Source organism: Mustela putorius, unplaced genomic scaffold (assembly GCF_011764305.1).
Source record: "Mustela putorius furo isolate JIRA1106 unplaced genomic scaffold, ASM1176430v1.1 tig00003836_pilon_pilon_pilon, whole genome shotgun sequence".
Lineage (NCBI taxonomy): Eukaryota > Metazoa > Chordata > Mammalia > Carnivora > Mustelidae > Mustela > Mustela putorius.
Genome location: NW_025421989.1, coordinates 9,165,467 through 9,191,004, shown reverse-complemented (window position 1 = coordinate 9,191,004; position 25,538 = coordinate 9,165,467). Strand labels below are relative to the sequence as shown.

The window sequence follows — 25,538 nt, the reverse complement described above, 5'->3', positions numbered from 1 at the left end:
TGCCTTCAGCTCAGGTCATGGTCCTGGGGTCCTGGGATCGAGCCTTGCATCGGGCTCTCTGCTCAGCGGGGAGCCTGCTTCCTCCTCTTTCTTTGCCTGCCTCTCTGCCTACTTGTGATCTCTTGTCTGTCAAATAAATAAATAAAATCTTTTAAAATACATATATATATTCACCGTTCGAGAATATAAAATCAATCCTATATCTAAAGTAATAAGATAAAAATAATAACACAGGCTAATATTTATGGAGCACTTGATAAATATGACACCCCATGTTGAGTACTTTTCATGGGTTATATCACTTAGTTTTACAACGAACCTATATAGTATTTAGACTTAGCAAATCTAGTAACACACGTATACACACATAAACACAAGCATACACACACAAAACCACACATACATATGAATGTATATAAACCATATAGCGATAAGCGTGTAAAGCATTCTATCATCTTTGACTTGGTTAACTTTGCGGGAAGGGGCCATGGGGCACCTGAGCCTTGTGCCCACCCAGGGAATGTTCCTGAACTCACAGTTCAGTAGGATGAAAAAGACCACTAACTTTTAAACTATCAGATCCCAGCAGACTTCAAAGCTACCATTTACGGACCAGCGGGCTTGAGCGTGACGCCAGGAGACCACGGTTACGGGTTAGATTTTCAGGATATGAGTGAGGGGTGTTCAGCAAGGGAAGCTGAGTGGGAGAGCCAGAGACATACTAAGAGGGATTCGATATTTGCTTAAACCCCAGGGTTAACATTAGGGAAATGCATGACCCCTCCATCTTGAGACACCAAGCCAAAGCAATGGAAATAAATGCTCAAAACCAAGATCTGATTATCTATGGTCTTCAACATTTTTTATACTGTCCTCTCACCAATAAACAACATTTAACATATGTCCCGATATATTTCCGTATTAATGCAATGGGTATCTGATGAAATAGCCACATACACACTTTTGAAAAGATGGTATCTATTTTTGCATTTTCTTCCCACACCTCACTTTGGAGACCCAGCCAAGGGTCTCAGGAAATGAATATCGACAGCCATGAGGTTCCGCTAGGTGGCGCTCTGCACCGTATCCGCAGAACCATGAATTCGGTCAGATACTAGGGAAATTCTAGCAAAGCGCCCTTTAAATTGTGATTATAAGGAGCTCTATTTGTCAGGACTTACGGGACTGTGAATCCAGTTGGCCACTTACCCATCTCTACCCAAATATGTCAGTGTTCTTGTCCAAGTTGTCTTCACATTTTAGCCTCAAACAGAGCAGCCAACGCCACGTAAATAAAGTATATCCCTCCAAATCCAGTGCGGGGGCGGGGGTGTTGCGATTTAAGCGCAGCTCCACTCGCTGGCAGTGGGGTAAGAGCGCCGAGAGTTATACGTGGAAGGAGAAAGAGAAACTGAGCACACCTGGGGGAACCCAGGCTTTCCTTGCTGAAGAGACCCGTCTATTAACCACCCTGGGTGTCCCAGAGGAAGCTGCAGTCCTTCCCAAACTTGGCCCTGTGGACCAGCTGGGGAGAGGCACCTGGGCTAGTTCTAGAATGTAGACTCCTGGGCCCCAGAGATCCGGCTCGCTGGTGTGGAGGCCTGGAATCCACATGGTTTCCAAGCTCCTTAGGTGATTGTGGCCCCCAGTAACACTGGGAAACCAATCGAGCTGGTGGGACAGAGCTGGGTGGGTTTGGGCTGGAACCATTTCTGTCCTCTGTGACCTCAGGTAGCTGACCACACCCCTCTGTATTAACCCATCCATCCTTAAAGGCAGAGCTCCTAACACCAGCCTCACAGAGGCAATGTGAAGATTTAATGGAATAAATGAAGCATTAATTGGCATTTGCTGCTTAAGAAATGTGACTTCCTTCCCTCGCGCTCCATAACATTTCATAACAGTGTCCGGGGACCAGGAACTTCATCCTATGCTGTTCTTCCTGAGATCCTCCTCGCTGTCCCCTTGCCCTGTCATTCCCTTTGGGGGCCTTGCCCTCGGGAATGGGAGCCAAACACGAAATTGTTTCAGATTCATTCTCTCCATTTCAGAACATGTTTCCTGTGTTCTGTCGACTTAGGTGGCCGGCTCTGGGGAGCTGATTATCTCACAGATTAATCCATCATGACACGTTAATGGAGAAGAGCCGTGTGTTAAAAAAATACGTGGCAGGTTATAGGGGCCCCTGGGTGGCTCAGTTGGTTAAGCATGATCCCAGGGTTCTGGGATCGAGGCCCGCATCGGGCTCTCTGCTGCCCACCTCACCCTGCCCTACTCGGGGGGCTCTAAGGCCACGAGGCCACCAGGACTTCCAATCTCCTTCCAGATCCCAGCAGACTGTTGCTGGACCATGCTCCTTGTGAGACACTAGAACTCATACCTCCTCAGTCAGCGTAAGTCGGGGCTCTTCCAAAACATTTAATTCATATAAATCTCCAGGAGGGAGAAGCGATCCATGTAAGTGTGGAGAAATACGACCCCAGAAGCCTATGGCAAACATGTTAGAAATTGACTACTATCCGAGATGAAGGTAATCTTAAAAGGCAGCGGACCAGATCTTATCCGGTTTCTTAACTCAAAGGGTTGAGATTTGAGATAAGGAAGAACAAGGATTTGAATGGGACAGAGAGTCCCACCGCCGTCCCCCACCCCGGGGGGAAGGTCGAAGCAGGCGGGGATTTACTCTGGGTGTGTGGGAGAGGGATCTGTTGGAACGCAAGGGTACACACAGAACCATGGCTTCCAGGCAGGAGAATCCCGCCCGCAGCCGCAGCCACCTCTCCTTCTCCTCATTTGTGCGCGCTACCCAAGGCTCGCTGTGGAGTCCAAAGCCGAAGAGGAAACTGAGAGGGAGGTGGAGGCAAAAGAAAAAAGTTCAGACAGGCTGAGCCCGCCCTGCCGTCCGCGCACCCGCCACCCGCGTGGGGCACCCCCAGCCTGTGTCCACACAAGCGCGTGGGCACCTGCGGACCCTTTCTCTCTGTTGGTTGCTGGGGTGGAGACTTGGTCTCCTGGTTTCCTGCATCACGTGACCTCAGTGAAAGGGGATCATTTTCGGTCCTGGGGCTCCCCTAAGCACAGCCCTTTTTTGACTTCCCCTCCCACACTGCTCTTCGCGCCTCAGAAGCTACAAGTGGCCCCCAGGGTGCCTTAGGGTCAAGGGCTCAATCTTCTAGCAGAGGCGACTGGCGGTGTATCCCATGCACGGACTGCCGCTTGAGTACTGGCGCACAAAGTTCCAAGGACGGACAGGCTCCCACGGCCTGTCCCGTAAACCTGCTCACTTCAGCAGGTGCAGAAGAGGCGGTGGGCAGATTGAACCTGATCCCCACCCCATTCTACGATTTAGCACACGTGCTGTTTCTGCCATTCATCCTGGTTCGGAGGAGAAGGCGGAAGTACATAAAAAGCGTGTTTGCAGGGAGGGGGACAGCCTCCCCCCAAGGAAGGCTTTCTGTTTACATTAAAGAGACCATCTAGACCTAGGGATGTCCAAACAGAGCAGGAAACAGATGTGAACATGGGGCCAGGAGACGCTGATGCAGGAACGGAGCTCTGAGCACCCTCATCACCCCCCCCTTCTCCTCTGCAGAAGGCTTGCTTTGCCTTTTCTCAGCCATAACACTTGCCCTACCAAATGCCCCCCCCCGCCAACCCCTTGGATTGGATCCTGCAAAGACGTGGATCCCACGTCTGGCCAAGGCACAGGATGCATCTGAGGAGAAAGCACACAACCTGGCAAGTCCAGTGGGGAAAGGAGCTGGGGGCCAAGCCCTGACAGTGGAGGGGGATTCATGGGCGGTCCGGAGTCCCTTCGGGTGAGCCGAGCAGTGGGACATTCAGAACTTCGAAGGGACCCAGCAGTCACGCGCTCCTGGTAGCCTGACTTAGTGGCCTCAGTCATAGAGAACCACATGGAGGGCCCTCTGAAGGTTCACCAAAGAGTGACCACCCAAGATCACTAAGAATTTGGGATGAAAACCGTTTGTCGATGCGCTTCTGGTTGTTTCCTACAACAAAGCCTGGACACAACATCATGTCAAAATATGCTGTGGTTTCAAAGATGCATTATCTTCAGTTTCCCTTCCTCTTAATCCATTTCACAAGATGTTTAAGCTGTCTTCAAGTGCTTTATGGTTTATAAATCACCCAAATGGCTTCAGCCTGATGTGTTGGTGTGTTTTAATCAAAGAAGCTTTATGATGGCCAAGAGCCAAGTTTTATGACATTATGTTTGTTTTCACTGAAGAAGAAAAAAGGTGTCTATTAAGTACAATAAAGGTTAAAGATGTTGTCAAATAGTTGGCTCTAGCAGCTTATGTCTTTATTCATTCCAGAGACTGATTTGGGAATTTGTAACCCTTACCGATTACGAGTTGTTTGGAAGGAATATATATATATATATGTATATATATATATATACTGTGTATTTACAACTATACTTAAAGTCAAACCTTTGGCATTTCATACGTACTCGGTGTCTCCCAACGAATGCTCCAAGATTTGAACCCATGCACACTATTTTCTAAAGGCCACAGGCAGCCTCTGTAAATAGTCCCTCTCATGAAATAAAGCCAAGCGATCAGGTTCCAAATGTTGAACTCCTGAGACTTGAGACCCAGCTGGAAGTGTGTGTGTCTTCAGTATGTCTTGGTCCTTTCTGTTGCTGCCTTTGAGTAGGAAAGCGGGCATTCAAGGCCTCAGCCTTCTGAACACTGAGGTCCAGAAACGTCGGTCTCTCCTCTCCCTACCTGCTACCTGCAGTTGAAAGGAATCCATAGAAATGTCATCCTTGCCCGATAACTGTATTTATTAAGCAAAGAAACGTTCCTGGGGTCCTCCTGCAGAGTTTGCTATCAAACCCATCTCGTGTTGACGAATCAGGCTGGCAGATAATTACAGATACACGGTATTAGTCAGCAAAGCGGTCTGAAAGGCCATTGCATGAGGCAATGTTACTTTGGACACAGAACTTGGCAAAGCAGATAAAAATATCTGAGTGCGCTCAGGCTTCTACGTAAGGAAACATCATAAACCAGGTGACTTAAACAACACATACTTATTTCTCACAGTTCTGAAGGACAAAAATCCTGCCTCAGAGTGCCAGCAGCGCCTGGCTCTGGGGAGAGCCGTGTTCTGAGCGGTGGGCTGTTGACCTGTCTTTGTATCCTCACACCCGGACAGTGGGAACACAGCAAGGAGGTCTCTGCTGTCTTCTTATAAGGCACTGATCGAATCCCTGAGGGCTCCACTCTTCATGACCCGATCCCCTTCCAAAGGCCGCACCCCCTGATACCATCACACGTGGGGGTTAGGATTTCACATCTGAATTTGGGAGGGAACAAACGTTCAGTCCGTGACAACTTTAAGCAGGTCAGTTATCTTCGAAGGGAAAGAGCCTCACTTTGTGCAAAGCCAGATCACTTTAATTTTCTCATGTGTGACTGGACTATGTCCATCAGTACGAAAGATGTTTTTTGCTATCTCCCCACGGAACCCAGCAACAGGCCCAAGGGCAAAGAGAGAGGGGCACCTAGGCGACCACTGGTCAGGAGCCAATTCTCAGTCTGCACAGAAGGGGGCGCTGCATGATACAGAAGCCGTGGGGTGAGGCGTTGACTGTGTTTTCATTTCACTAACTCTGATACATTGTAATATCATAGGCGGTGCTCGCTTTGGCAGCACAGATACTAAAAATGTAATGTCAAAGGCGAAGACCCTGAGCACCTTTTACCATATCTCTAGACAGACATGTACTGGTTATGGGTGTAAGTGCAATTCTCCGTACTTTGAGACTGTGTGTTTATTTCATAATCACAAGAGAATAACGGGAGAATCGGAGCCTCGTGTCCTCTCCTTGCCACCGTTCTCCCAGTATCATCTATCCAGGAACAGAAAGGAGAGGCTCAAGGGCAAACGGAGTCACAGAGGGATAAGAAAGATGATTGCATGCGACATAAAAAGTCCATTGTTCCAATTCCTTTATTCTTCTACCCACTTAAGCCTCCATGTTGCATCAATTCCTTGGTCGCTGTGACTCTCCTCTCTGGTATGGACCATCCTGGTCTTAGAGAATTGGAAAACACCCTTTGAGTGAGCCATCTATCAGAAAATCTAGGCAGTCAAGCTTCTCCTTGGTAAGGTGGGAAGTCCCATTTTGCAAAGAAGGGCTAGACCGTCTCTTTGAACACCTGACTATAGGTCCCATGATTGTCAGTGGCTAGGGCGTTTTTCAGACACTGCCAGAAGTACGGCTGAGCCTGAGGGTTTGTTGGCCACTCAAGGACAGAACTCTTACACAACCTCTTCCGGAGCTGGAGGAACTTGGATTTCTGAAGGGGCTTCTCAAGGAATATCAAGATAATGACGTCCACTTTTTCATCCATGAGCCTCTGATGGGACAAATAAAACGCTATCTTGAAGTTCTCAGTCTTTGCATACTTGTTTGTCATCACAAACACCGTCTTTTTGCTAAGCTGGATGCTCTGGGAAAGGTTTTCCAAAACTGGCTGCCCGGGTAACCAATCCCTTTCCTCCAGACATAAATTGAAATGTTTCTCTCTCGGGTCTTCCAAGTTGGCCACCAGTTCATCCAAAACCCATTCTGTCACCGCGGGATCTTTAGTGTCATACACCACAAAGGCGTCATAGCAAGAATCCAGGGATGTCAGATGCCGATACCCCCTTATCTTGGCCTTACAGAAATGGTAGCTATACCACACATCCCAGAAGTAGAGGTGGTTGGCTGTTGTAATCACCATCAGAGAAAGAGCCACCGACAGGGAAAGGGAGAACAGAATCAGGTTAGTCAGGTCTAACTCACAGGTATACAGATCCAGGGAAACTACACTCTGGCCCCTGTGTGCTCCTGGCCCCACACAAGTCACATCTGTGGCCAAGTAAGGAATGGTCACCTCTGTGTGGTTAACCCACCAGACAAACCACACGGCATCACAGGTACACAGAAACCGATTGTGATGAAGAAGTAACATCTCCAGATTGTTGAGGACGTTTTCGGGAAAGCTGGTCTTTTGGATAATCTGGATTTTATTTGAGCTGAGGTCCAGATACCGCAACTGGAAAGCATCTTGTAGAAAGTACTTTGTCAGTTGCCTGATTTGATTGTACTTAAGAATGAGTTTCTTGAGGCTTCTGGAACAGTTGTATAATCTGTCGGGGACAGTCTTCAGCTCATTGTAGCTGAGGTCCAAAGTTTCTAGATTCTTCAGATGTTGGAGTCTTTCCCAGTTGAAGGACTTGAGCCCATTTTTGACCAAGGAGAGAGTCTTCAGATTTGGAGGCATGCCATCGAAAACTTCAGAAGGCAAGTATGTCAGGGAATTTTCCGAGATGTCTAATTCCTCTAGGTTCAGCAGATTCTTAAAGAACTTCAAGTATCTGTTATCACCATCTCTCCATAAAACATCCAAATGATTGCCTCTGAATTCCAGAATTCTAAGAGACTCGCTCTCCATGGTCCTGCTGGTGGAGGTAGCGATGTCATTGTTGTTCATCATCAGTTTCTTCAGAAGTTTTAGGTTCTTGGTAAAGTTTAACATGTGAGTAATTCCTTCTGATTGAAAGTAATGGCTGTTACTGCTAATATCTAAAACTTCCAGGTTGCGCAACTCCTCGAATGCTGTTGAGTAGAGTAAATCAAGCCGGTTGTTCGAGAAGTCCAAATACTTCAAGCCCACTAAAGGCTGAAATTCACTGCCATTGAGAGTTTGGCCAATGGTATTTCCTGACAAATTTAGGCATTTGAGGAAAGAGAGATGCCGAAAATCGGAGGACTTGATAAAAAATATATTGTTTCTACTTAGGTCTAAGGTCTGCCCATACATGTAACAATCTTTATTAAAAGGCAAGAAAGAAGGAGTCTCTTTGTTTTTGAACCTGCAACTCCTTGCATACTCATCATATCTGAAATAATGCAGTGTTTCTAGGACCTGAGGTGCTTGACCTTCTACAGAAGGTCTGGTGCTAGAGCAGAAGCCAACTTCGCTTGAATCTCCTGAAGGTGATATTTTATTCATTGAAAGATCTATGACTTTCAACGTTTTGAATTGTTCAAATATGCTGAGGTCCGCAATTTTTATGAAGTTAGTGCCAAGATCAAGAACTTCCAGATTGGAAAGACTCCGTAGCGGGGACAGATGATGGCTGCTCAGCTCCTTAAAAACGTATCCTTTGATCCGCAAAACTTTCAGGTGTTTCAGGGACGAAAATGCATCTGACAGATTCAGAGCTGAACGATAGACCTGAAGTTCATAATTGAAGGACAGATCCAACTGGACAAGGTTGTGAAGAAGATACAAAAACTTGGCATCCCCAATTTCTTTGGCCAAGAAGTTTTGGGAAAGATCTAGCTCCTTCAGCTTTTTAATGTTTTTAAACCATCTTTGGGGCACATGCTGAAGAGAGTTACTGTGCAGACGTAACACTTGTAATTCTGTCAGCCCGTCGAAAGCCGATGGGTGGATCTGGAGGGGAGAATTATTTTCACAGGGTGTACAAGGAAATGGGACATTGTAACAACGAGGGCAATTTCCACTTAGGTCAAGAAGTTGCAGTTGATGGAGGTTATTAAAATCCTCTTTTTGGATTTTTGCAATGGCGTTGTTATAAAGATAGAGTTCCGTTAACGTAGATGGCAAAGTAGTAGGGACATAGGTGATATTGTTAGCTTTTAGGGAGAGCAGTTTTAGATTTTTCAGACTCAGGAAAGCATCTTTTTCAATGAAAAACGAAACGTTACAAGGGTTGCGAAAATAACAGTTTTGGCCCAAGTAGAGTCTTTCTATGTTGGTCAGTTCTGTTAGGTTATTTTTCATGATAGAAAAGATACTGTTGGCCTCAAGGCTCAGCAGCTGCAGGTTGGGAGGAAGACCCGCAGGTATTTCTAGAAGCTGGTTTCCATCTAGATAAAGGGATTTCAAATAAGTGAGTCTAGTAAAGCTTCTGGGTTTAATCTGTGGCCTCCTGGGGCACAGATGGTCTTTCGGCCCTAGTCGAACAGGTATACAGTTGCATCGGAAATCGATCTCTACCAGATAGTCTAGCTGGTGGAAGGAGGCTGGAGAGAGGCTGGGTATGTGGTTAATGGTGAGGGTGAGGTTGGTGACATTGGTGGGAATACCTCCGGGGATTTCTGTCAAATGCTTGTCTGTGCAGTCCACAATCACGTGGGCCTTCGGAGGATCCAGACTGACATCACAGGGCAGGGTTTTAGGAAACCATCTAGCTCCAAGGAGTTCAGAAACTAGGATTATGTTTAAAAGCATAAAGAGCTGTCTCTTCAATGTCCACATTGGAAACACCTGCAAGGATAAGAAAGGCCAAATCACCATCATTCAAAATCATTCTAAAATATACTAAGAGTCAGATTTAAAATTTCCCATCTGCTGCCTCTGTTTTGCTACTGTTGCAAATAAACAACCCAGGTCTTATTCTCAAAGGCCTGAAGGGCATCTCCCCACCTCTCACGACTGTACTTGCCCCATGACGGGGATTCATCATGCTCGAGTTACATGTTCAGCTTTTAGCATGTTAGCTTTTCGATTCCATAGCTTTGAAGGTGGTAGAAGCAGTGTTTTCCTGTCCACTGTTATTTAAAATAGTAAAACAAAGGAACTATCAAATAGCTACCCAAGTCTGAAATTGGTGGATGAAGGAATATTAAAATGAAAAGATATTGGGAAGAATGACACATTAAGAGTTTAGTGCAGGGGTGCCTGGGTGGCTCATTCGGTGAAGCATCTGCCTTCAAGCCCCACATCAGGCTCCCTTTTCAGCTGGGTGCCTGTTTCTCCTTCTCCCTCTGCCTCTGCCCCTGCTTGTGTGCGCACGCTCTCTCTCTCTCTCTCTCTAATAAATAAAACCTTAAAAAAAAAAAAGACTTTATGCAGTTATGTTTTGCTCACTAATAATCCTGCTCTAGCACACATTGCAAGAGGCTTTCACAATATTCAAGCTTCTTAATATTGTAAGTAGAAAAATTAAGAGAGCCATTATCTCCATTTTACAGATGAAGACCTAGCTCAGCGACGGTAGCTGATTTGACCAAGGACACTCAGTTGTCATTTTGGTGCTGCCATTCTATGAGCTGGCTTTCCTCTTGGACTGTTTTTGGAAATCCAAGATGATCTGGGGATGAACGTTTTCCCTACGCTTTGGCTTTACATTACATGAATTTGGAAAAGAAGAGAGCAGAGTTGGGCATTGCCTGGGTGAGACCTGACTGATCAAAGACGATACTTATGGGAGTGAAAGGAAGGGGAAACCTAGTAATAATTATGCTAAGGCTATAGGCAGAAAACCAAGACTCTCCCAGGCAAACTGGCACATATGGAAATCTACCCGTAATGGTGATTCTTTGGCAACCAGGTTTAGCATGAGAGACAGTAGGACCCTGAGGAGAAAGACCTTGAAAAGTGGTATGGGAAGTACTGAAGAGCTTTGCTAGTCACCATATTAACTTGAACTGGCCCTGCCTTAGAAGGTGGTTTAACCAGGGACATGCCCTCAAGTTTCAGGATTTCTATCAATATTTTACTCCAGAACACTGGCTTTGGTTCAACTGGTGCTAATCCATTGAATGATCCAGTGTGGATCTCTACAACAGGCTTCTAGATCAGTGAGTGCTTTTGTCTTCCCAGTTGACTGAATCAGCCAATTGTACTGAAATCTCATAAACCAAATGCCTCCTTCCCTTAGATCCTCTAATAGAAAGGTCAGTAAGCAGGTTTTCCCTGAGCTTTCCTTTTCTCTAATTCTATTTAGGAATTCTAATTCCTTTAAGGCTTTACCTCCCAATCTGGAGTATTTGAATCCCTGGGAAGATATGGTACTAGGCCAGGGTATGCAGGAGACCCTTAGATAAATATGGTCTATCTCCCTGGAGCAGTGATCTACTCAAAGATTGAGGAGAAATGTTCATCACTCAGGGAAGAGGGGTTGAGTTGAGCGAGCTATTTTTATGGTCCCTGATAAAAGGATCCCAGACCCTGGACTGCATCTCCGGCTATGCTTCTGTCAGAAGACATGATGGGTGCATGAACCCCAGTATCAGAAGGTGACAAGTACTGCTGTAAAGGGGGCCAGAATGAATAGAGGGCAAAGTGTGAACCAGGTGCGCTCTTCTCATCCCACTCCCAGGAACCTAGATGAGCTCCGGGGAGGAACTGGGAGGATCCCTGAATTAGCAGAGTTAAAAACAGGAAGTGATACCAATCACCACCACAGAGTTTCCAGAATACGCCTAGTTTAAGTATTTCGGTGATGGGGGGACATGGATGCTCTAAGATGAAGACAACTCAGTTATAGAAAAATGAACAGTGGCTGGGACGCCTGGGTGGCTCAGTTGGTTAAGCAGCTGCCTTCGGCTCAGGTCATGATCCCAGAGTCCTGGGATCGAGTCCCACATCAGGCTCCTTGCTCTGTAGGGAGCCTGCTTCTCCCTCTGACTCTGCCTGCCTCTCTGTCTGCCTGTGCTTGCTCTCTCTCTCTGACAAATAAATAAATAAAATCTTAAAAAAAAAAAAAATGAACAGTGGTGAGTTTGGAAATGTTTAACAACCGCTGTCCTCTCCTAACCCACATCTATGATTTGTGAAGTCCTGATTTATAGCATCGGCCAGTTGCCATAGTGTGAGCTGCCAGTGTGATATCACTGAATGCGGAGTTGGGGAGAGATGTGCAGAACCCTGCCCTTAACACACACGCCTGCAACAATGACTGTGACATTTTTATTTTATTTTTTAATTTTTTAAAGATATTTTTAAATTTATGTAGTTGACAGAGAGAAAGAGAGCGACAGCTAGAGAGGGAACACAAGCAGGGGGATTGGGAGAGGGAGAAGCAGGCTCTCCACCGAGCAGGGAGCCCAATGGGGGGCTTGATCCCAGGACGCCGGCATCATGATCTGAGCTGAAGGCAGATGCTTAACAACCGAGCCACCCAGGCGCCCCAACTGTGACGTTGTTAGCCTCTACATATGGACATAGTATGAACTAGCAGGAAAAATTAATCAGAAAGTCTTTTTTTCTCCCTTATCTCTAAACTTTTTCTTGCACCTGTCCATTTTTCTCCTTGTCTGCTACCACCGCCTTCCTGCCGTTAGCCATTAGGTCTTACCTGGACTACCTCAAGATACTCCCAAACGGTCCCCTAAAAATTCCATTCCTCAAATGGCATGAGAGTCTTTATAAACATGAAACTCATGAACTACAATGACTTCCTATTATACTTTAAATCCTTATTATTGCTTATATCATGCATGTTCTGATTCCAGCCTACGACCATGACCTTGAACCCTCCTTCCCCTTCTTTGACCACATGCCAGACATCTGGCCTGTTCTCTGTTCTGCATTCGATCCAGGCTTGGCACTTGCTGTTCCCTCTTCCTGAAATTATCTTTCTCCTCCTCTTCCCACAGCCAGGTCATTCTCATCCCTTAGGTGTCTGCACAAATAGCACATATTCGGACAGACCTCTGGCCAACTCACCCAGTACCCTTCCATGTAGTACTAGTGAAAGTGACAGTAACGTTTGTTAGCTTAGGTAGCACTTACTATATTCTTAATATCATTTTCAGTGTTTAAATACATTAACTCATGAAATCCTCTTAATAAACACATGTAAGTGGTACTACAGATCCTCAATCCTTCCCCAAAACCTTTGGGGCTAGATGTGTTTTGGAACTAAGAACTTTCCAGATCATAGAAGGTAATGTGATATATGTATCTACATATTATATAATTACGGGGTCCCAGGGCAACATCCCATAATCACACACACACACATTTGTGCAGTGAAACAAAGAATTTTCCACACTAAGTGGGGAAGGAAGGAAGGGAGGGAAATCAAGAAAAGCCAGTGAGCAAGCCCACAAGGACTCAAGCAAGGAAAGAACTAGCTTGTTCTGTTCTGATCAAGATTCACCTCCAAATGAATTCAGGTCATGTGTTTGCCATTGACCGAGTTACAACAAAGCTTTCATTCTGGGGATTTTGCAACTGTGGACCTCTATTATTAATTTCCATTTTACAGGTGAGTCCACTAGATCTAGTAGAGTACCCACTAGATCACCCTGCTTTATTTCCTTCATGGCCCATAACACCGTCAGAAATTACCTTGCTGATAGCTTATCTGCTTATAACTTGTGTGCTATTTGCTTAATGTCTACCCTGCATGAGAAGGTAAGCTGTAAGAGAGCAAGGCTTTGTGTATCCTTGTGTAAAACAGTGCCTGGCATTTAATTCATGTTGCATTATGTTTGCTAAACACATGAATAGAAGAATGAATGCATGCATGAATGAAATAAAGCAAAATACTTCCAACAGATTTCTCCTTGGAGTAGATTGTTTTAGGCTACAGCCCCAGACTTGACAAGAGACCACATTCTATCTCTTCTATTTGCCTGAGGATTCCCTGGGGAAAGAGGTTTCAGGAGCTCTGCTTTCTACTGCTCAGTTTGAACCCGCCTTCTTCAAGACACTCTCTGGGATCGATCTAGACAGAAGTATTCACTCCCTCTTCTCATCTGCTACTGCCCTGATTATGCATGATGTGAAACAACACTTCGGACTGAGGGCTGGAAGAATGGGCTCCCAGTCCTGGCTCGGTACTCCACTACCCACGTCCCCTCATGAGGCAGCCACTGTGCTCAGCAAAAGAGCCCCCTCCAAGAGAATGGCAGACCCGGAAACAACAATACGAGCACACCAAGGACCAAGACTGAGACAGTGGACCTGGACCAGAAAATTCCCCAAAAATTCCTTAGCTAGGAATCATACCAAGTAACTGGTGAGAAAGAATTTATTTAAAAAAAAAATCAGAATTCCACTGACATATTCTTTCTTTGATTTGACAAATATTTATTGAATACCTACTAGGGGCAATAAACACACAGCTCCTGCCCTTAAAGAGCGCAAAACACAGAGGAGGAGCGACAAAAAAAAGTATGGATTTAAACTGAAAACATGGAAAGACCATTCGTTCTTTCTAGACAAGATGTTGATGCTTGTGTTCTTATTCCACAGGGTATTTTCTGATACTTTAAATTAGTTATTTTTATCATCCTCATCAAATTAAATCTCTCTCCATATCTTTGTCCCCTTACTTTCATCTCGTAGTGATAGAGTCTCCCTTATTAGAGTCTATTTCCCAGACTCCCTTGCAGCTAAGCATGGCCTCGTGACTAAGTTAAAGCCAATGTGATGGAAGAGGAAGCGAGATGTGCAATTTCTGGGATATGTCCTTAAACGGAGGGGCTCTTCTCCCTCTGTCTACTTCCATCTGGCTTCTTGTAATATGGGTGTTGTAGCCACCTATGTTGAATTTTGCAAATAAGGAAAATGTGCTATAGGGATGATGAAGCAACAAGGTAGATGAGCCAGAGGGCCCAGATCCTTGCATGATCTCATAGAGAAGAGTATAAATAATGGCTCAGAACTGCTGACCTCTAGGGGCTTATGAGAAATCACAAAGTTTTTATACTAAGCCAGAATTAATTGGACTTTCTATTGTACAAATGTAAACCTACTTTCAGCCAGTGTAGGATTTAGAACTTGGAAGTAAACTTCTGCTCATGAAAGAATGGAAAATATGTGACATTGATGTTATTAGGCTTTGGGCAAGACAGATTCAGACGTCAGAGCCTGGAAAGCTAGCAACCCATGTCACACCATTGCAAAATAACTATCATCCATGCCATCTTGGAAGGCAGAACATGCATCAACTGTGACTTTTGTTTTATTTTCCCAGTTTTATGGAGATACAATTAACATATAACATCATGGTGGCTTAAGGTGTTCAACATGATGATTTGATAAACACATATCTGGCAAAATGATCACAGTAAATCTAGTTAACATCCATCACCTCACATCATTACAACTCTTTTTTGTTGTGGTGAAAACTTTTAAGATCTACTCCCTTAGCAACTTTCAAATACACAATATTGTTAACTACGGTCACTGGGCTGCACAGCCTTGAAATGTCAACTGTGACTCATGACTTTACTTTTAGGGGAAATGGTTTGGCAAGATTCAGAACGGTGATCCATGTCGAGGGCTTCTGACTGTTTTTGGCCGTCTTGGGAGAGGCATGAGCCGTGGCTGCAGTCAGCCATCTGCAAGCAGGGATGGAAGAAAGTACAGCTCTGCCAAGTGAGGTTTTGTCTGCCTACCACCAGAACTCTAAAGTTGATTAAGACTTCCTTAATCTGAAGCCTTGAGGGCTGAAAAAGCCTCCTGCTTTACCCTAGATGAAAGCAGACGAATGGACAGAGATAATAGCCTTAACAGCCTTAAGAGGACGTAAGTGTGGGCTCACATGCATTTTTCAAACATTTTTCCATTAAGTATTTTCCAGCAGACAACAGAAATCAGTCCAGGGCAAAGAATCTGATTAGGAATGCTGTCTTCCCCTTGATTCATACAGCCTCTAGGGAGCTGATTACATTGAGACTGAGGGACATTGATAAAATACAGAATCTTTACACTTAAAATGGCCTGGAGCTGCTCTGTCTAATATGATAGCCACCAGTCACATGTGGCTATTTAAATTTAAATTAATCAAAATTAAATGTAATTTTAAAATGCAGTTTCATTCTAAATGGTAATTTAAATACCCAACGTTCTTTAGACCAAAGTATGGTGAACTTTTTCTGCGAAAAGCAGAGAGAAAATATTCTAGGCAAAATTGAGATGATTATGTGGGTATTTAAATTACCATTTAGACCGTAACTCATTAAAGTTGTAAAAACCATCCTTGGCTCATGAGCCATATAAACACAGGCAGTAGTTTGCAAACCCCTGGTCTAGACAAAAATCTTGGGCCGTATTAAACTTGTACATAGAATTAATGCTAAGAAATTCAACCCAAGATCGCCAAATATGAGAAGAAATCATATTGCCTACAAAGCCTGTAACTCTGTTCACTGACACCAATTTCAAGCAACAGCATTTAACAAATGATTTCATCATCATTGCAATTCTAAGAAATAGGTTTGTTTGCCACAAGGAGGGTGAAATGCAGAGCCTACAGAACCGGCCTAACGTAAGACTCAAATAATTCAGAAACAGAGCTGGCGCCTTTGACTGCTCTGTCATACCACCTTTCTGGAAGGCTCCATGTCAGTGCACCATTCCTCCCTCTAGATGGTGAATGCTCTTAGGTCCAGAGCCTTGCTTGTCTTTATATGTACTCTATCATTATGATGCCTGCCACATAGTGAGCATGAGATCAATAGCTACTGAATAAATCAAGGCTTTGAACTTTCTTAAGATCCCACAGAAGACACATATTGAATGATCATGAATAGCAAAGTACTCCAAAGGTCAGAAACAAGGCAAGGAACTGAGGAGACAACAGGAGGCCTTGGGACCTTTAAAAGAAAGGGGTAAAGTGGGAAAGTGCCACAGAAAGGAAGTCAACAGTGGCAGAGGAAGGCCATGGGAAGTGAAACTGCACAAGGTCTTCTACTCGATTCTTTCTCAGTTCTGTTCCCTTGAACCTGAAACCCCAGTGAGAGCGCAGAGCTCACATGTCTCCCTTGGGAACAAGCACAGCCTATGCTCTATAGCTGATCCCCAGGCCAGCTGGCCCTTGTGATGCTCTACGGCAGGCAGGAGGTCTCTGGGTTTTCCATGCCTGCTGCACCAGGAGCCTGGAACTCAGAGGTACCAGCGAGTTCGAGTTCACATTCTCCCATCGGTGCCAAAGGGAAGTTGAACCGCAATGAGAGGTTGGATTCTGATCAAGCAAAGGAGGAAAGAAAAATGGACTCAATGAACAAAACCTTTCTAAATGTTTTAAAGAGAAATAATACCCTTGGAGGCTTCCAAATTTAAAAGATATTCTTGAGAAGATGATTGAAAGATGTGAAGTTTTGCAGCACCCAAGTGGCTCCATCGGTTGAGTGTCTGACATGTGGTTTTGGCTTAGGTCATGATCTCAGGGTCATGGGAGCCAGCCCTGCACTGGGATCCACATTCAACTCGGAGTCTGCTAGAGATTCTCTCCCTCTCCCTCCCCCTGCTTGTTCTCATTCTCACGCTCACGCTTGTGCTCTTGCTTTCTCTCTAAAATAAATAAATATATCGAGATTAATTAAAATATATGAACAAAAAAAAAGTCTTGAAAAAGAGTTCACTCAGTGTTGAGGCAGACCTATTTTTTCATCTGATACAAATAATCCACAATATTTTGTTTTGCTTGCTTTTTGGGCAACAACTGCCTAAAGACAGTGCCCTTTGGTAATTTGATTTGTAAAGTAACCGAATACACCAGGACATAAGCTCAGTATTGGCTACAAATCACAGCTAATTACACAGGCAAATACGCTGGTAAATTTGGATGCTCAATTAGTGAGCTAAACATGGTTAAAATGGGAATGTTTGACTCTGTATGCACAGGTGTCCTCCTCTCTCATCAGTTATCTCTTTTTGTTAAAATGGAAAATGTGGAATTCACACTGAACAGTCATCAGCTATTCTTGTTTTGTTTTTTTTTTATAACAGCTGCCTTTTATCACATGCTTATTACATGCCAGATGCTGAAGAAGACACGGTACTGATACTACATCACTGAGTCCTGACAGTGAAATTGAAAGGACATAGAAATATTCCCATTTCCCTGATGAAGAGGTAGTGATCGGAGAGGCAACTGAACCAAGAGCCCATGCCACGCTGACCCATCCTCTTCAAGTTCCCTCATACAGTTACAGCCAATGCACTTGGCATGTGAGCCTGTGTCTTGCTTTACTTCCATTTCAGCTCAAGGATTCTGAGCATTGTAAGGTTTCCATATTGTGCTATTTAGAGGTTTTTTTTTTTTTAAGATTTTATTTATTTATTTGAAAGAGAGAGAGAGCACAAGTAGGCAGAGAGGCAGGCAGAGAGAGAGGGGGAAGCAGGCTTCCTGTTGAGCAGAGAGCCTGATGTGGGGTTCGATGCCAGGACTCTGAGATCATGGCCTAAGCCAAAGGCAGCCACTTAATTGGCTGAACAACCCAGGAACCTTTAGAGTTTTTTTTTTTTTTAAGGATTTTATTTATTAGAGAGAGAGAGAGAATGAGAGAAAACAAGCAGGGAGGAAGAGCAGAGGGAGAGAGAGAAGCAGGCTCCCCGCTGAGCAGAGAGCCCCACACAGAGCTCCATCCCAGGACCCTGAGATCATGACCTGAGCTGAAGGCAGGTGCTTAACCGACTAAGCCACCCAGGTGCCCCTAGAGTTTTTTTTTTTTTTTTTTTTTTTTTTTTAAGATCTACTTATTTGAGAGAGAGAAGAGAGAGAGCGCAAGAACATGTGATATCCACTATTCCTTGAGGGTTTTTTTTTTTTTTCATAAAGAACATGTATTACTTTTATCTTAAAAACATTTTAGAGAATCCAGAGCAAGTAATAAACCTTAGCATAACAATAGGAGGAAATTATGAAAAATGAACATTTCAACAAGTTTTGATTGATTCCCGCCACATACCAGGTAACCACTTCTAAGTGTTGGGTCACATCAGTGGACCAAACAGAAGAGATTCCTGCTCTTTCCGAAGCTTATGTTCTCCAAATAATAAACTGAAAAAGAACAGTAACCATCCCATGGATGTCAGTTGGTAAGGGTTAGAAAGAAAGTGCAGGGCAGGGGGAAGGGGGTCAGGCATGTGCAGCAGGCTTGTGACCACAACTGGGTGGCTTGGGGAGACATCACTGAGAAGCTGACATGTGAGCAAGGATCTTGAGGGAAGGAGGAGGTTGACCAGACAGCTCTGTCCAGGGAAAAAGCATTCCAGAGGGACAAGCCTCATGCAAAGATGGAAAACTGTGCTGGAATATTTGCAAGAATGACCACGAGACGGGTGTGCCAGGAACAAGGGGAGGAGAAGAAGGATAGGAGATGATCAAAGAGGGGGTCCGTAGCCCCTCACCAAGCATGGCGGGCCCTGCCGACCGTTCCAAGGAAGGATGGTGGTTTTTACGGAGTGGAATGCTGAAGAGCGACACGGCCTGACCTATATTTTGTAAGGCTCATGCTGGTTGCTGTGTGGAGAACAGATAATGAGGGGCAAAGGCGGAAGGACCGAGGCCAGTCAAGAGCCTATTGCGGGATTTCAAGCAACAGACCCAGCTGGCAAGGGTGTAGGTGATGAGAATTTGCCAGATACTGGATATATTTTGAAGGTGAAGCCAAAGAAAATAAGACTTCAAAGCTCTTGGAAGAATGAGGGATTGGAAATAGCAAACATTTCTGGGAAATTTCCTGTAAAGGGGAAGAAAGACACTGGCAGGCATTCACAGGGCCAGTAGGGTCAAAAGAATTTATTTTAGGATGAGAGAAAGAACAGCATGTTATAAGGCTGGTGAGAATGAAGCAAAACAAAACAGCAAAAAGCATTCACGATGATGACGAGGACGACAATGACAAGGATGACGACTTGGAGAGAAAGGACAGAGAATGGAATGTTGACCCTGAGCAGGAGAGCAAGGAGGAGACATAGTGCTCCAGCAGGGAGGCGGGCCCTAGCCAGGAGCAGAAAACTCTCAGCCCTAGCGGAGGAATCCACACATCTGGTCTCACATCTCCCATCCTTCTGGGAACCCAGGAGGGCTTTTCTGAGTGTTTCCATGGAGAGCAGCAGCAGAAGTGACGCCATGGGACTTCTAAGGCTAGGATGGAAAAGGGAATAGGGGTTTCACCTCACCTAGGGCTCATTCTCTCTCGATTTCTCTGTCTCCCCACTTTCTGCAGGGCCCTGAGCCACCAGCTTTGGAAAAGGCCTGGCTACGCTGTGGCCGCCATATTGAAGAGCCACATGGAGCCGGAAACACAGCTCGCAGCGGCTGAGGCTCCGGGCCCCACCACGCCTGTGAGGGAGGGGTTTTCAGGGGAGCCCAGCCGCAGACAGAGCACACGAGGAAACCCGTGATTACCCAGTGGCAACAAGGAACCAACCCCTCCCAAGCCCCTCACCTTTCTGTAGGTCATTTGCCCTCCCCTTGGGCTCTTTCTCTCACAGGCTTTGCAGAGCAACACTATGCTTTCATTTCATTCCTCTCAGTCACATCCGTCACGGAGGGGGAAATCCATCTTGAGATGGGGGATGCTGGCGGCCGGGGAACAATGACCGCCATGCGCACCGCCATTCCTTTACCCGGCCGGCGGGTCAGGAGGCCAACAGACGGGGTGCCCCCTGGGGCTACTGTTTGCCAGGCTTCAGGGGACAACAGCTCCAGGGTCACACAGGGGGGAAAAGAAAAAGCCAAGTCGCCCTAGAGTTGAAAAGGGTATCGGAAAAGGCATTTCTGGTGGCGGGAGCTTTAGGCCAGCCAGGGAAGACAGGGGTCTCATCTCCCCGTGGGGGATCCTGGGACTGGCTGGGCTGGGTTGAATCAGAGGTGAGGCCTGGCTGGAAAATAATCAGAAAGGGCCATGGAAGAGGCTGGTTGTTGGGGAACATTTGCTGGAAACCCGTGAATTTGAATTCACTCACCTTTTGCCATGTTGATATTGAAACTGTGCCCCTAGGGTTAATGAGGTTGAAACTGCCAGAAAGCCGAAAGCTCGTTTTTCAGACAACTGTTTCTCCCCTCAAGGTCAACTCATGTGGTTCCAGCCAGCAAACCAGCGAGGCCCTAGATTCCTACGCGAGATCAGGAGCCCAACATCCCACCCTGCGGAAACAGGTTCTCCGCTCGGGGCAACCTCCTTAGCTTCTTCCCCTGCTCCCACAGGGCCATCTGGCTCCAGCCCGGGAGCCGCACAGGCTTCCTTAACACAATGGGTGGCTCAGTTGTTAAGCGTCTGCCTTCGGCTCAGGTCATGATCCCAGGGTCCTGGGATCGAGCCGCACCTCAGGCTCCTTGCTCCAAACCCCAAGAATAAGGAAGTTAAACTTAACTTTAGTGAATCATTTTACCTCAGGAGCCTCTGATTTCCTTCTTTTTCTCTTTGCTTTATAGACTGAGGCCCCACTTGGAATTACCCTAATACATTTTTGACAAAATAACCACCCCTTTTTGTTACAAATTTTGAAAGATTTCTTAATTATAGGCTAATCTCTGTAAAGTATAATTACCATAAATGTCAAAGTCTCATTATATAACCAAAAAAAAAGTATGAGGATGTAACCGACTTATTCTAAAAATAGAGACTTTTGATCATTTATTTCCTACCATTTTAGCCCAACAGGCCTAGTTTTCAAAATAAAAGAATAAAATGATATAAAGAAGTCTTAGATAAATTAGCAGCTTGATGGCTATTACGCATCACAACAAGCACCAAAGACCAGAAGATATTAAATCTTATTTGACCTTACACCTAGTCTGCTTGCTTCCCTTAAACCACCACCAAACCATTGGCACATGTTTCTGTAAGGGGCCAGTTAGAATTTATGTTTTGCTGGCCATCCAGTGTCTGTCACAACTACTCAACCAGCAAGGAGATTGCCATGTTGTGCGAAGGCGGTTAGAGACAACCTCTGAACAAACAATAAAACTGTGGGCACTGAAGTTTGAATTTAAAGTATCTGGGATGGGTCATGAAATAGTATTCTTCTTCTGACTCTTTTTTTTTTTTTAAGTTTATTTATTGGAGAGAGAGAGTGTGTGAAAGAGGGGAAGGGGCAGAGGGAGAGGGAGAAGCAGGCTCCCCGCTGAGCAGGGAGCCCGATGCGGGACTCACTCAATCCCCAGACCCTGGGATCATGACCAGAGCCGAAGGCAGACGCTTAACCCACTGAGCCACCTGGGTGCCCCCTTTACTCTGACTTTTTCAATCACTTAAGAACATAAAAGCTTTCTTAGTTTGGGAGCTGTGCAAACATAGGTGGCAAGGAGGGGATGAGCTGTGGCCACAACATGCCGCTCAGCTCTAAGCGTTGGCAAGCTTCGGAGACACAAGGGATCCGGTCTCGGTGTGCAAAGACACTGTTGGGTCCATCTGTAATGACTATGTTAATTTTAGCACAATTTTTCAAATGCTGAAATGATCTGGCTTGCTTAATTTAGTAAATAAATTTCTCATTACCTCTTTGCTTGGCCACAGAGAAATTTGCTATAGTTACGAGCAACGGAATGCTTTTACTTTTAAAATTGCTTAGCCACAGCTACATACTGACACATTTCTTTCTAATACTGATCTCCATACTGCTGTCTGTTTCACATAGTGTAAAGCATTCCAGCCTTAGCTAGGGTTTTGTTGGGGGAAAGATTTCATTTTTTTTTTTTAAAGATTGATTTATTTTAGAAAGAGAAAGAAAGCACGAACAGAAGGAGGAGAGAGGCAGAGGCAGAGGGAGAGAGACTCTCCCACTGAGTGTGGAGCCTGATGTGGGGGGTGATCTCATGACCCTGAGATCATGACTTGAGCAGAAATCAAGAGTCTGACGCTCAACCAACTGAGCCACCCAAGTGTCCCAGAACGATTTGATCTTAAATTCTTATTCTGCCACATAAGAGCTCTCGGACTTTGGTGAATCACTTTACCTCATGAGCACCTTGATTTCTCAACGGTAAAATGGTCAGAATGTGGGGCTCCTTTGCAAAACTACTAAGAAAAATAGGTAACATGTGTGTTCGTATAAATCATGCTCCCGGATTAACCAACATCAAGTAAGCTTCTGCTTGAGATCCTTCCCCCCTCTTTCCTCCCCTCTGCTCATGCCCACCCCCAGCACCCCTGTTCGCAAGCTTGTTATAAAATAAATTAAATTTTTAAAAGTTAATTAAACATGATTTGATGATTGTATAGATACCATTAAACGGGGACCACAACTAAGTAATCCCTCCCCAACATTTGGCATGAGACATTCTCTTTGCCATGCCGCATTGACAGCCTTGATAAATAATTTGTCACATCCTTGATCATGTCTTTAAAAAGAGTTCTAGAAGTGGAGTTTCCATATCAAAGGACAGGGCCTATAACTATTAATAAGGTTGAGTCATTTCCCTGTGCTTCCTGGCCTCTTGTAGCTCTTTTTTTGAAAACTGTTTCCAAGTCTTTTCTTATGAAAGATCTACCAAGTGCCCCTTTACTCATCAGGAATAAGGTATCATTATGGAGTTTCACAGGTTCTGAGGGTCTCCTGGGTAACGCTGTGTGACGGGCTTGGTCTAGGTGCGCAGAGCAGAGGGGCTCGAGCATGGCTCCCGGAGTTGGGCTTCCCCGCTGAGACCACTCAAGCTTCTTAAAACCTCCTGAAGCCTCATCTGGGCCTCGCAGGGCTGCTTTGAAGCTGAAACAGAACCTAAGACATGAAGCCCTTGGCACGATGCCTGGCCGACACAGCGAGGGGTCAGTAAACCTGACCACTCTCTGTTATTACCGGCGCCCTCATGCCACCCCTCAAAGGCCAAAGGCAGATGTGGGCATGGGTTTGTTTAAAAATAGACATCTGAGTTTCTAGGAAATGAAACTATAAGCAGTTGTTTCCTTTGCAACATAGCCCCCCCCCCCCAATGTGGTTAATCCTTCATTCGCCCTCAGTCGCAAAATGAGCCATGGGGCCCACACTCAGATCTAGAAATCAGCAGGGGCTCCCGCTGACCGTACTCCATCAAGGCTCATTTGGGTGACAAATAATTTCAGAAAAAGGCCACCGATGTCTTCTTCTGAATAATTTTTGACATCCCTAATAGCTCACACTGCTTGCAAAGAACTTAAATACATATTCTGTGACTTGAGCCTCCTGGTGGCCCTGGAAGGGTGCATGGAGAGGTTCTTAGAATGTTCTGCCTCGACAGAGAAGGTAAGGCTGGGGCCTTGGGCTCCTTGCAGTCACTAGGCCTTGATCTTTGGGCTTCTGGGTCGGTCTGCCCAGTTTCAGTCCGGTCAGGTCAGTGTAGCGAGAATCCCTCCCCATTGATCTCTGATCATCCTTGATACCTGCGCACATCCCTCAGCCCCTCCCCTCCTCCAGGTGATCGCTGACCTCCCTGGCCTGCTCACAGCAAGAATCCCGTCCAGTCGGTTTATCCAGAAGCCACCCCCACCCCTGACGTTTTGCTTTTGCCGTTTTCCATCCACACACAGCTACCCTACTCTAGAGAACTCCCCAGTTCTCTACCGAGACCTCTCCCCACCACCCCAAAACAGTTTCCAAACAAAGCCTGCTCTTGAAGCCGTCACGACTGTCTACCAACATCCCTGGTCTCTTTGCCAGCACAGGTCTCCTGAGCTGCTGGTCCTAGGTACCCCCACACCCCCCCCACCACATATGTACTCGCTCAGAGCACACCACAGGCTGGAAAAAGCACAAAGTAACTTCAGTGATTTGTATGGTTTCAACGCCGGAAACATCGGATGGACAGATGAAGGCCACAGAAGCGATTTCCCTAATTCAAACATCTGTTCCTCCCACCACAGCTCGCATGAATTCTGGCCCGAAGTTGGACAAAGCAAGAGTTGGTTAATCTGAATTTACATAATACCATGATTCATCTTGATTATGAAATATCGATGACGAAGAAGATTCCCCCACCCCGCAAATAACTAAAATACAAATTCTTAAATATCGCTCTGGCCAGCTGGTTTCAGTTCTTCCCACCAAGATGACCGAGAACACTTTTTTAGGGAACTCTTGGCTGTTCTTACCCTTTTTAGTCTTCTTCCAGAGAGAAATAGAGAAGTCTGGTTGTAGAGAGCAGAGCAGGAAAGATGCGATGGATCCAACAGCATCAACTAAGATAAAGAGAAAACACTGCATTTTACATTGCGGAGAGGTTAAGGGACTGTAGCTTCAAAACACACTGGGACGTCGCTGGAAAATGTGCTCTTGGAAACAGCCACTAATAGTATTTACTTCCTCAAAGTTATGTAAGCTAGAGGTAGACTCCAGAAAACCAGTTCTAATATTATGAAACTGACATTATCTTCAAATAATTGACATTTTAGACTACCAAATTTTTCTTTAGATTAAAAAAATTTTTTTTGGCATATGATTTAGGTTCCCTCTCCTGCCCTCCCCACTCCCGAAGAACGGCTCACACACCTAATTACACTACCCAAATTTGTCCACGGGTGGAAAAATACCTTTCTGGGTTGCATGGAGTGATTCTATGTCTGGAGTCTTCGGAGATAAGAGATGATACTCAGGGACCATGGGGTCCCAGAAGGTCTACGCTACCAGCTGTAGGGCTTTCCAGTGCGAGGACAAGGTTGGGGGGCGGGGAGGAGCATGACTGTTAAACCACCCCAGACAGGAGGTTTGCAGAAGCACCAGGTTCCTCTTACTTCTACCACCGTAACTGGAGCAATGTCTTGTCTAAATGCAAACAACCCTGGAGGCGGACCTTCCTTCTCTGAATGGGCAACCCTCTCAACCTCAGCTCTCTGGACCTTTTTGGGGAGATAATTCTTTGTCGCCTGATAAGATGTTGAGCAGCGCCCCTGACCCCTCCCCATGAGATGCCAGAAACACTGCCCTTCCAGTTGTGACGACCACAGATGTCTCCAGACATTGCAAAATATCCCCTGGGGGGACAACGAGCCCCAGGTTGAGAGCCACTGCTCTTGTAGATGTCAGAGAGACAGGTCTAAA

General features: G+C 45.5%; 1 protein-coding gene across 8 annotated transcripts; it reads right to left on the bottom strand.

The window, feature by feature from the left end:
* Positions 1-73: 73 nt before the first annotated feature.
* On the bottom strand, positions 74-25,258 carry TLR7 (toll like receptor 7). 8 transcript variants are annotated; one of them, XR_001180583.2, is made up of 4 exons: positions 25,031-25,258; positions 24,593-24,679; positions 1,210-9,320; positions 74-126 (listed from the first exon to the last, which is right to left on the bottom strand). XR_001180583.2 is itself a non-coding variant. In XM_004758838.3 (3 exons), exons 1-3 carry the CDS (start codon positions 25,043-25,045, stop codon positions 6,171-6,173), a joined length of 3,252 nt encoding a protein of 1,083 aa, XP_004758895.1. In that variant the 5' UTR covers positions 25,046-25,258; the 3' UTR covers positions 182-6,170. The 8 variants fall into 8 exon arrangements, 1 of the variants encoding a protein (XP_004758895.1); XR_001180586.2 differs by having other exon boundaries at positions 103-126; positions 5,060-9,320; XR_006609454.1 differs by lacking the exon at positions 74-126 and having other exon boundaries at positions 182-1,359; positions 2,381-9,320.
* Between the last annotated feature and the right edge of the window lie 280 nt (positions 25,259-25,538).